Source organism: Galeopterus variegatus, unplaced genomic scaffold (genome assembly GCF_000696425.1).
Source record: "Galeopterus variegatus unplaced genomic scaffold, G_variegatus-3.0.2 Scaffold8609, whole genome shotgun sequence".
In the NCBI taxonomy this organism is placed as follows: domain Eukaryota; kingdom Metazoa; phylum Chordata; class Mammalia; order Dermoptera; family Cynocephalidae; genus Galeopterus; species Galeopterus variegatus.
Genome location: NW_007734720.1, coordinates 72610 through 84844, shown reverse-complemented (window position 1 = coordinate 84844; position 12235 = coordinate 72610). Strand labels below are relative to the sequence as shown.

General features: G+C 54.6%; 1 protein-coding gene across 1 annotated transcript in view; it reads right to left on the bottom strand.

The window, feature by feature from the left end:
- Positions 1-1560: 1560 nt before the first annotated feature.
- Positions 1561-12235, bottom strand: part of LOC103608593 (ras-responsive element-binding protein 1) — a 61927-nt gene continuing 51252 nt past the window's right edge. Inside the window, exons 9-12 of the mRNA XM_008593013.1 lie at positions 10693-11268; positions 7416-9765; positions 5868-5871; positions 1561-1660 (exon numbers count right to left, since the gene is read on the bottom strand). Of these exons, the coding sequence (XP_008591235.1) occupies positions 1561-1660; positions 5868-5871; positions 7416-9765; positions 10693-11268 (3030 nt within the window). The remainder of the gene's footprint in view (positions 1661-5867; positions 5872-7415; positions 9766-10692; positions 11269-12235) is intronic.

Below are 12235 nucleotides of genomic sequence, written 5' to 3'. Positions count from 1 at the left end.
CAGGGAGCCCCTCAACTCCCTCAAATAGCAGCAGCTCTCCCTGCTTTGGAACCACTTTGGAAGGGATTTCTCCATCTCTAAACCAGGCTGAGAGAAAGTGCTCAGGACTAACAGGTACCGGTTACACATTAACAGGATGGTCTGCAGCAAGTGAGTGCTCTGCCAGCAGCACTGTGGGCTTCCCGTGTAATACACGGCAGATCATCTTGCGCTTGCGGGGATCCCAGTCACGGCAAGATTCTATGGGTGTGCGCACCTTTCTTTATTCAAAGACCCTGGCAAATTAGGTGGAAATGGAAGCTGGGGAAGGAGCGGACAAACCAGCCCACTCTGTTACACCTTCAGAGGGTCTGATGTGGACGGAAGGGTGGCCAGCTCAAGGGCACTCACGATCTGTCTCTCTCGGGCTCGCAGGGTAGCTTCTGCACCAGCGATCAATTCCTCCCATTCAAATACACCTCACTTCCCCCAGTAACTGCGATAAGGACAGGGGACTGGGGTTAATGCCCGACCTTCTGTCCACAATGACCCCCCGGGGTAGGGGTACCTCCCACACCACGTGGTACCCTTAGGAAAACATGGTTGTGGGAATCTTCTTGGCTTCAAGCAACGGGGAATGTGCAACTTTCCAGACCCGCAGAACTGAACCCAGCACCTGTAATGCAGAACTGTCCCCACCCAACAGCCAACCAGCTGAGTGTCTCGGTGAGCTGCAGCAGCCTGTGTTGTGTTGTTTTGTTTTGGGGGGTGGGAGGTGGAGAACCCAGAAGTCGGAGATGGCAGAGGGTACTGAGTAGAGGACATGAGTAAATACAGAAGCCGTGAGGGGGAAAAGGTGGCAGGAGACACATTGCGCAGCTGTTAATTGCTCAGGAGGGCTGGAGGGAGGAAGCGTGCGCCAGCACAGGAGAGTCACGCCCAGGGTCAGGTCAAGCAGAGATGTGATTAAGGAAAGGACATGCAGGGTGCTTTTTCAAACAAGGACACAGTTTCATACTGGGAAGAGAGTTATTGGAAAAAAAAGAACACTGCACCCGGCTATACCTCTCCCTGCTGAGGGGTCTGCACCCCTAGTTGCTGCCATGCCCTAACATCCAGGGAGCCCAGCCTGCTCTCAAGGAGGCCACAGAGGCTGGGCTCCCCAAGCCTTTAGGGATCCACCTCCCTCTTAGATGTGTTCACATCCAGAGCTAAAACTGCACGCCCTTCCTCACCTCCCACCTCCCCACAGCAGCAGCAAGGGTGTCTTCCACTGGGAGGGTGACGGATCTTCCCTACCAGCTCCAAAAAGTCACCTAGGGGCACTGCCATTGTTTCCCAAAGTCCCCAGGCTTCCGGCTCAAGAGTCAGCCCTGCTGACCCAGGAGTTGTGCTCCCGCCGGGGCCACCTTCCTGGGCTGCAGGCTCCGAGCCCCACAAAGAGGCAGGTGAGGCAGCCCCACCAGCCTCTGGGCCTCCTGTCTCTCCCTCTCTCACTTCTCCATCACCTGCAGGCACTACCTGTGCTATCATGGGATCCAACATCACTCTCTTTGGACTGGGGGATAAGCCCGTTTCTTCTCAGGGAACAGGTGGTAAGTCCGTGTTTGCGCAACTGGTGGCGTTCACAGTTAGATTTGGTAGAAAAGAAGGCATCGCATTTTTGACAAGGGAAGGGTTTCTGACCTGAAGCAGGAAAAAAAATATATATTTATCTGGCTTTCTACTGCAATGAGAAAGAAAAGTTGCTTTCGATTTATTCTCCTGGGATTAGTGGCATTTGTTCTCCCCTCCCCCACCCCCATCCTTTTCAGAAAATAAACAAAACACATTAAAAAAAAAAGGACTGAAAACACCAATGACTAAAATGATCATTTTTCCTCATCCTGAGTGGAATGGAACAAGTCTCTTAAAAATACTGAAAGACAGTTAACAATGGAACCAAGATATATATGTTCAGAGTAAAACAACGGTATCACAATTAGAAATATTAAGTAACAACAAAAAATAAAAATTAATGAAGGGGTTTTAGAGTACAGCAAGAAAAAGCCTACATTCGTGAAGAGAAGACACCTTTTAATGACTTCGAACACTGTAAGTAACATGGTGCTGGGAAATCAGATGGCAGGAGGGAGCCCAGGCCCCCGGAGGGATCTGGAACCCCTGGATATTGTCCGGGACCCATGCAGAACCCCCCACTCAATGTGGCTGGTCCCTCCTGTCTGACTCGAGACGTCCTGCAGTGACCTCTACCCAAGGTCATCGTGGTCCTAGGCTGGCAAGAGACAGGAGGTCGTCTCGTTACATTAAAGGGCTCTTTGTTCCCTTTGCTGGGTAGTAAGTGAGCCATACAAGATCACATGCTCCACTCAACAGACGTGCACGTGAGGAGAGAACGCTGGGCAGGCCCCTCTCCACCCACCTCCACTCCACGAGCGTGGTGGACTGTGGAGCGAGGAGCCCTCCCTCCCCCAGGAGTTTCCCGCCTATCCTCTCCTTTTATTTGGATTCATTTTGTACTGTAAACACCCTGTTTCAAAATGCAGTCAAAGCTCCCCTGTAACTTGCCCCGGGTTTGTGTGGACGGATGTGAGGGAGGAAGAGAGGGAGCGAGTGTGGATGAGAAAAAAGGTGGTGGGGGGATCAGGTGGCTCCAAGAGACAGAAGACAGGGGACATCATGTGCTGGATCACTGGATTCTTCCTCTTCCCCCAATTGCTAGATTCTACGGTCCCAGTCTCCAGTTTTACAGGGAAAAGTTCAGAAAACAATTCAATGATGCCCAAGTATTACATCAAATTATGAAGGCTCCCAAGTGACAACTCACTTAGAATGAATCATTCACAGTTCACACGTCACTGCATAAGCCTTACATTTTAAAGAGCAGTGTGCTCTCTGGATTGCAGACATGTAGAAACCATGAGTCCCGTTAGTGTTTTATCACAGTATAGGTTAAAAAAAACCTTATTGACAGGTAATCTACGTGAAAAGTATCAAATGGTTTTATTTATCTGGTAACCGCCATAAATTACTGCTTTGGAAGGTGTGTTCGCAAAAGCACCTGATGCTACAAGAAATTCCCTTTGTACCCAAGACTTGCAGTACTTCCAGCCCCCAGCGTGGGCATCAAAACCATCGGCTAGCATCCACTCTCACCAACAATCCAGAAACAGAGAGGGGCTAGAGCAAGAGAGAACAGCAAACTGGAGAAGTGTGGTGAGGACTTCATGGCCTTTGCCATCAAGACCAAGGAGACAGAACTGAAAATGTTTCTGTTCATTTTTTAAACACAATTGGGGTTAGAAAGGTGGGTTATCACTAGGACGGGAAACCTGCAGATGGTTTACTTCTTTTGACAAGACAACACACCTTGAGCCCCCCAGACTTCTCTCCATGGCCCCTCCAGCCTCTCAGGGAGGGCTTCTTTCTTCTGGTATCTTGGGGTTAGAAAGGTGGGTTATCACTAGGACGGGAAACCTGCAGATGGTTTACTTCTTTTGACAAGACACCACACCTTGAGCACCCCAGACTTCTCTCCATGGCCCCTCCAGCCTCTCAGGGAGGGCTTCTTTCTTCTGGTATCTTCTCTCTATATATTTGGCAGAGGTGTACACAGGGCTGGGTGAAAACAGCCTGAATCTGCCACTTAAGTTAAAAGTAGCCAAATACAACTGGTAACCGAGGTGCTTCCCACACTCGGGCTTGGACATCTTATTGATCTGCACTCCGATGCCTGATGCCCGATGCCCGTTAGCAGCAGGTAGGAGAGGGGCAGGGGGAGAGCGCCAAGCTGGCGAAGAAAAGGCGTTCAAAGCACCCGAGAGACAGAGAGCGAGCCAGGGCACCCTGGAATGGACGCTGCACAGTCCCAGCCCTGTCTCTGTGGGATGAGGAACTGGAGCAAAGGCAAGAAGGAAGAGAACAAGGACAGGGGCCGAAGGGGACTGGCTGTGTTTTCTGGCATTCCCTCCTCCACCTGTGGCCTAAAACCATGCGCGATGCTCAGAGGGGCCCAGGCAGGAGCAGCGCGCTGTTGTCTTGCAAGGCAGTGACGCGTGCAGGTGGAGAAAGACAAGGGACCAGGAAGTGCCCCCATTAACAGGAGCACAGGCTGGGAGAAAGCCGGGGAGGAGTGGAGGAGGGCAGGCAGCAGTGTGGAGACGGTGCCGGGGACGTGAAAATGAGGACGGCCGCCAGCTTGCTCACCGGACACTGCTCCTGGAACCCAGACGCGGGCAGGGGCGGCCGAGGCCGCGTTCCATGCCTGCAGCCAGCAGGTGGCCCCGAGTGGACACTCAGCCTACTTTGCTGCCCCTTTGGGCGACAGAGGCTACTGGAGAACATGTGCATGAGGCACAGCAGAGACATCACGATCATTACACTAATTTGCGGAGAGCGCGGCAGGAGGCCGACCTTCAAGATACAGACAGTTTGCTGAAAAGGTCTCAAACCAGATGCGGTTCGGAACTTCTGGCTGGACTTCAGCTGGATTTTAATACCACACTAAAAAACACACAGAACGTCTTCCCTGAAGAACACCTTTGTGTACAGGGTCGTTGCGGAGTCAGCCTTTATTCTGCACTCAAGCACATGCTTTCAGTCTTTTTCCACGGTTCTAGAGGGAGTGTCTCACAGAGGGCCAGCAGCTGGGAGCACCCAGGTGACAAACAGCAGGGCTGTGGCAAGAGCGTGAGCTCCTAGGTGCCTTCCAGCATCACTGCTGGAAGAGTGGAAAATGTCCTAGCAGGGCACCGGACACAGCCACGTGCTCAACACAGCACGACCTAATGAGGTGATGCTGACACCCTCCCCCAAAGCTGGACAGGGAAGCAGGGTAGCGGGAGTTAAAGGAGACCACGGTGCCGCCCTCCCCATGGTGCCCACGCACGAGGCTGACCCAGCCTTGTAGTCATCAGGTCTCTAGTTAGCAGCACTCGGGGCCGTGGCAGTGTTCTCCCCTTATCTCAAACCACTTCCTGATCTTCTGCCCCAGGACATGTGAGAACAGAGGGAGGCGCAGGAAGGTGGCCCTGGCCCTGCCCATCTTCATGCAGCTGGCCACAGGCACCCCAGCCGGCGGGGGGCAGCTGCAGGAAACGCAGCCCTGGCTGTGAACTCCAGCTCTGCCTTGTGCTGCCCATGTGACTACAGGTAAGCCACTTAGCATCGCTAAGCCTCAGCTTCCGCACGCCAAGACGTGAACACCACCACCTCACAGGACTGTCCTGAGGACTAGCTCTGAAAGGTTTCTCTACCGAGAACATAACCTGATAGGATGTCAGGAACTGGGCCCAAACAGTCACCTCCATCGGGGTTACCAGTAACCATGAAGGGAGAAGCAGCAGAATACGTCCATCTTAAACAAAACTCCTGCTCCCTTGCCTGGTTTCAGACACTACCAAATTTTAAACCAATCATGACATTTTGGCATTCAAAAGCCAAGAAATCACAATGACCAGATTCTCAAGTGGGAACGGATAATAGGCATTTGCAAAGACGCAACTCTCGAAAAGGAGATACTGGCCACTCCAGTCTTCGTACGGAGACCGAAAGTTTGCTGGGAATCCGAGGAAAATGTGTACAGTATCTATTAAGCACAGCACTCTCGTGTGGAGGCGGGTGATGGCGGGGGAGGGGAGAGAAGGTAAGGGCCAACCCCATCATCACAGCCCGACCACATGCCTTCTGGAAAGTGGCAAGAGAAATACTCACTTCTCCATAGACTCTTAGCAGGTGACAAACAGGTGTCACCCAAAAAGGGTAGCAATAGAGACTGCTGCGTGGGACACCCTCTCCTGAAGACACATTTTCCTTTCTGAACTGCTCTCTTCTTTAGAACTGTTACTGTACTCTGTAGGGCTTCAATTACTTCAACAGAAAGCAAACACTGGCCTCAAAAGGCAGCATGTACCACACGAATTTACAAAGTCTGGTCCCGTTAGGCGAGTCCTTCCTGGACGGGCACTCCTGCCTGGATGAGAAGCCCCACCATACCAGAAAGAAATGCTACATCTATGTGGCAGTCTCTGATGATCAGTGCAGTCACAGAGAGACCCTACACCTGTTTGCTAGACCCCATGGCTCCCTCTCCCTCCCATCCCAGTCTCCTCTGCACACTCTCCTGGTTTCCAGCAGTGGCTTTGTGACCTCCTGCTTGCTGTTCAACTCACCTGGGAGAAAAAGCCTTCCATGAGCTCTTCAACCCTAGATAAAGTGTTTCCACCTGGGTACGGGCCACAGCTCACACCCAATCCCCACCACCTCCCCCTCACAATTCTGTTGTAAAATTCCTACCTATCTCCATTTAGCAAGTAAAAATACAGGATGCCCAGTTAAATCTGAATTTCAGATACACAACAAATATTTAGTATATTCCAAATAGTGCATGGAAAATACTTAAACAACAAATAATTTTTAGTGTATCTGAAATTCAAATTTAACCAGTGTCTTGCACTTTACCTGGCAATCCTGTACCAGGCACACAGTACCATTCAGTTTTAGCTCCTAAAATATTTGGTACTAAAATATTTGGGTTCTAAACTCCAAAAGGACAAGGATCTCATGGAACTTACCCTCATTTCAGTGATATAAATCCTGTGAGAACATTCAGAAAATTATAATTAAAATGAGAGTTGTATGGTTACTTAAACATTAGAAGTACCTGGTGTAAAATTATTGAAAATGTATTCTCTGTCCTAAACTTCTCTTCAAAAATCAATGTGTAGAAGCTAACATTTGAAAAATGCTTTTGGGATATCTTTTTGGCAATTTAAGTGTGTTACACAGAATATTAGTCATACTTGGGAGTTTCTCTGGAACATCTGAGAACTGTAATGTAAACAACAAAAAAATTCTACCACCATCCATCACCAATCTCCACAATAAACAGGAAGATGCGACCACCTCAGTGAACTGAAAGAAAAAGGCCAACATTTGCAATATTTCCCTTTAAGAATACACAGTAGCCAAAAGCATTTCACAGAATGTTCAAAATTGAAAAAGCTGCACTGAGGATGCTGGAATGGAATTTCGTGTGTCAAAGCCCTGAACTCATTATGCCCCAGTACCTTAATACAAAGTCCCACTTCTCCCGAGCGCCACCCGAGCTCAGCCCCTTAGATAACCAGCTAACTTCTCCAGCAGGGATGGGGTGGATGGAGGAAAGTGTCCCCAGGGGCCTATGACCACTTTCACCTGGAAACACCCTATACCGAACACTTCCCTTCACCAGCAGCCCTTGGAGGGCTCAGACCGCGGGCACAAGTCACTGTGGTTACTAAGAACACAAGGGAAAAACTCACAGCACCACCAGGCAAGCTGGTGCAGGAACAAATGGAGTTGTGGGAAAGGGTCCCAGGCTTTCGACCCCACCCCTTGCTCCCCCTGTAGCTGTGGCACAGCCTCCAGCAGGGACGGAGCCCAGGGAGCCCTCTTACCAGTGTGTGTGAGCATGTGCCTCTGGAGGGAGCTGGCCCAAGGGAAGACCCGGGGGCAGTGGGGACAGTTGATCTTCTGCAGGCAGTTGGCATAGGAGTTCCGCTTTGCCCTCAGCAGCTTGTCTTCTGGGGGGCTTCCCTGCTCTTCATCGCTGGGCCCATTGTGGTCGGCGGGGACCCCAGCCACCTCATCCTGAGTGTCATCCTCTGCAGTCTGCAGAAATGGACTGAACTTGTTGGTGTCCGTGGTGGCCAGCATCTTCTCAATGCTGGCAAACTCCCCGCTGGAGTCTAGGTCCACCCCGCTGCTGCTGGCATGGGACCGGCTCCTGAGCACCTTCTTCCGACCCCTCCGCTTGGATGAGCCAGCCGGCCCCTGCTCGGTGGGTGAGGCTGCTTCTGGGCTGCTGGCCATAGGGGCTGGGTCGCTGGATTCTTTTGGGCTGGTGGTGTCGGAGGGGGTGGTGGCGACCTTAGGGATGGTGCTTCCAAAGCTGTCTGAAGCTGCAGTGTTACTGCTGGTGCTCGTGGGCCCTGGGTCTGCCACCTTGGTTTTCAGAAGGGTGGGGGCCGAAGACACGGATGAGATGATCTGGGCGATGGAGGCCAGTGGGGGCAACTCCTCTGTCACAGGGGGCTTTGGCAAGAGCAGGGGGGGCTTGGGCCGCAGCGGCCGCAGCAGGGCTGAGCTGCTCAGGAGGGCTGAGTTGCTTATGACGGTGGAGTTGCCCAAGAGCGGGGGGCTGTTCACGAGAGCTGAGGAGTAGATGGGGACAGCGAGCTGAACGGAGCCCTGCAGGGCCTGGGAGTGGGGCTCCAGGGTGGTGGCTGTTGTGGCAGGCACTGCAGGGTTTTCCAGGATCCCGTTGGGCCCCAAAGTCACCGGCAAGGCAGGGCAAGGTGGCAGACAGGGAGCGGGCTGCTCACTGCTCCCGGCTTCCTGCTCCGGCTTCTTGGCTTCGCTGGGGGTAGCTGCATTGTCTCCTTTCCTGAAGTTCTTAGGGATGGACAGGTCGATGGGCTCCATGGGGCAGTCGTAGGGGGCCAAGGAAGAAGAGCTCAGGAAGGAGGGGACGTTCTCCTGCTTCACTTGGACCAGGGCCAGGCCCTTCTGCGAGAAGTCCAGGGGCTCATTGAGGTCCACCGCGAAGCTGCTGGCGGGCTCCAGCTTGACCGAGACGTGCGGCGGCAGAGGCTGGGTGGGACCCCCGTGGAGAAAGCCATTCTGGGGCTCCAGGAAGGCGGCGAGGGGCTTGCGGTCGCCCGAGGCCGCACAGCCGGCCTCCTCCCCTCTCCCGGGGGCCTCGGTGGGTGGAGGCTCGGCGGGGCCCAGGCCGCCGTCGGCCGCCAGCACGTAGCTCTCGATGTCGTGCTCCGGCACGTGCAGGTGCTGCTTGAGGATGTGGTGGATGCAGTTGCGCTTGGCGGTGAAGGCGGCGCTGCACTCCTTGCACTCGAAGGGCTTGTGGGCCTTGGGGCAGCCGCCCAGGCCGCGGCCGCAGTGCGTGCGCATGTGGGTGCGCAGCGCGCGGTAGTGCTTGAGGTCCTCGCCGCACAGCCGGCACACGGTGTCGGGCGCGCAGAAGGCGTCCACCAGCTCGGCCGCGCCGCTGCTCACGTACTCGATGTTCTTCTCGATGTCCTTGCGGGTGGCCTTGAGGTGCTTCTTGCGCAGGTGGCGCTCGCAGTTGGCCTTGACGGTGAAGGGGTAGTGGCAGATCTTGCAGATGTAGGGCCGCTCCCCGCTGTGCGTGCGCAGGTGGCGGATGAGCGCGGCCTTGTCGGCGGCGATGTAGTCGCAGATGTTGCACTGGTAGGGCGAGATGCCCAGGTGGGAGCGCACGTGCGCGCGTAGCACCCCCGAGAAGGCAAACACCTGGTTGCAGAAGCGGCAGGGGTACAGCACCTTGCGCATGGCGGGCGCCTTCTTGCTGCCGGGGCCCGTCATGATGGCCTTGAGGTCCCCCTCCGTGATCTCCTGCTTGATCTTGGCCTCCATGCTCAGGGGCAGCAGGGCCTCGATGATGCTGTCCTGCTCCAGCTGTGTCTTCATCTCAGGCTGGCCTGGCAGCTCGGCCCGCGGCTGCTGCAGGAAGAGCGAGGCCGGGCCGGGCTGGGCCCCGGACTTGGACTGCAGCAGGTGGGCGTGCGAGGCTGCCTCCACCGAGCCTTTGAGCAGCTTCAGCGGCGGCGGGGGGAGGCTGGGGCTGATGCAGCCCGGGGAGGCCTGCTGGGTGTTGATGAGAGGCGGGGGCGTGGAGGCTGCCACCACCGTGCGCGGTGTGACCAGGGGCTTTGGCTTCAGAGGAGGCATGTGCTTGAAAATGGCCTGCAGGGGGGCGGCAGGGGCCTTAGAGAGAGGCGGAAGACTGATCTGAGGGGGGGCCGAGGCAGCCATTTTCAGGATCTGCTGGATGTCGGCCAGCTCGATGGCAGACTCTCCCGAGATGGGCTTGACCACAATACTACTGTCGGGCTGGATGATGAAGCCCTTCTGGAAGGGCTGCAGGGACAGATGCGCAGTGCGTGCGCATGTGGGTGCGCAGCGCGCGGTAGTGCTTGAGGTCCTCGCCGCACAGCCGGCACACGGTGTCGGGCGCGCAGAAGGCGTCCACCAGCTCGGCCGCGCCGCTGCTCACGTACTCGATGTTCTTCTCGATGTCCTTGCGGGTGGCCTTGAGGTGCTTCTTGCGCAGGTGGCGCTCGCAGTTGGCCTTGACGGTGAAGGGGTAGTGGCAGATCTTGCAGATGTAGGGCCGCTCCCCGCTGTGCGTGCGCAGGTGGCGGATGAGCGCGGCCTTGTCGGCGGCGATGTAGTCGCAGATGTTGCACTGGTAGGGCGAGATGCCCAGGTGGGAGCGCACGTGCGCGCGTAGCACCCCCGAGAAGGCAAACACCTGGTTGCAGAAGCGGCAGGGGTACAGCACCTTGCGCATGGCGGGCGCCTTCTTGCTGCCGGGGCCCGTCATGATGGCCTTGAGGTCCCCCTCCGTGATCTCCTGCTTGATCTTGGCCTCCATGCTCAGGGGCAGCAGGGCCTCGATGATGCTGTCCTGCTCCAGCTGTGTCTTCATCTCAGGCTGGCCTGGCAGCTCGGCCCGCGGCTGCTGCAGGAAGAGCGANGGAGGCTGGGGCTGATGCAGCCCGGGGAGGCCTGCTGGGTGTTGATGAGAGGCGGGGGCGTGGAGGCTGCCACCACCGTGCGCGGTGTGACCAGGGGCTTTGGCTTCAGAGGAGGCATGTGCTTGAAAATGGCCTGCAGGGGGGCGGCAGGGGCCTTAGAGAGAGGCGGAAGACTGATCTGAGGGGGGGCCGAGGCAGCCATTTTCAGGATCTGCTGGATGTCGGCCAGCTCGATGGCAGACTCTCCCGAGATGGGCTTGACCACAATACTACTGTCGGGCTGGATGATGAAGCCCTTCTGGAAGGGCTGCAGGGACAGATGCTTCATGTTCTCCTTGGTGGCTGGGAGGACCGTGAGAGAACCGCCCAGGGAAGCAGCTTCGAAAGGTGACAGACTCAGCGCATTGGCGCAGCCGGGGTCCTGAGGTAGCTGACACTTGAGTGCGTGGAGCTGTATTGCTTGGTTGTCGTCAGGCAGGGGCTCCTCGGCGGGGGTGGGCCTGGCGTCTTTGGTGTGCTGCAGGCCCAGCAAGGCCAGGAAGACCTTCTGGTCCAGGGTGTCGCCAGGCAGGGGCTTGGCAGGCAGCTTTTCCCGTTCCTGGTCTGTGGCGATGTGGGTCTGCTTGTGCAGGGCCAGAGAGCACAGCATGGGGAATGCCTTGTCACAGGAGTCGCAGACGAAACGGTGCTGCTCGCTGATACACCTTCGCAGGTTTGTTTCACACCAGGCCTGCACGGAAGCCGCCGGCAAAAGCAAGGGAAGAAAGGTGAGGACTTAAAAATGGTCACTGGGGGCTGGCTGGTTAGCTCAGAGGGTTAGAGTGCAGTGTTATAACACCAAGGTCAAGGGTTCAGATCCCCATACCGGCCAGCCACCAAAGAAATAAAAATAAATAAAAAATAAAAATGATCACTAACTGGAGATACAGAAAGAATCTATTGTGCTATTGCCCCAGTATGCAGCCTTTCTCCAAAAAATATAAGGAGTTGATTCTCCCTGGCTTGCAAAGTCCAGATGGGTCAAGGAAAACCAAAAGCATCTTAAGGATGATGTTTGTTTGCTGAATGACATCAATCCCCAGGTATCTCACCAGAGAGGTACTGAAGTACAGCTAGTAACAATACCATGAAGGAAGAATTAATTCTCTAAAAATGGGTGCCTCGAAAACCCAACTGATGGTAACAGAGGCTGGAGAACTGGCTACGTCTGTGACTGTGGGAAAGGGAATGCTGCCTGAAGCGGGCGCAAGGGAAGGTCATCTGGGAGTCACACGCGTGTACATATCTGGGTGTGTGCATATGGGACATAAACACTGTTGACTTCTTCTATCAATTTTTTAAAATGAAAAAAAAATTTTTGAAGTAGTTTTAGCAGTGCTTTATAAGCAGAAAACAAATATGGCTCTTTTTTCATTCAGGTTAACAACGACCCAAATTGTTTTTAATAGAAACTATGGGGCTGGCCAGTGAGCTCAGGTGGTTAGAGCGTGGTGCTGATAACACCAAGGTCCAGGGTTCATTTGATGCCTGTACTAAATTGTTTTTAATAGAAACTATGGGGCTGGCCAGTGAGCTCAGGTGGTTAGAGCGTGGTGCCGATAACACCAAGGTCCAGGGTTCATTTGATGCCTGTACCGGCCAGCCATAAAAAAATCAATCAGTAAATTACAATGCTAGAAATATTTAGCTGTAATGCA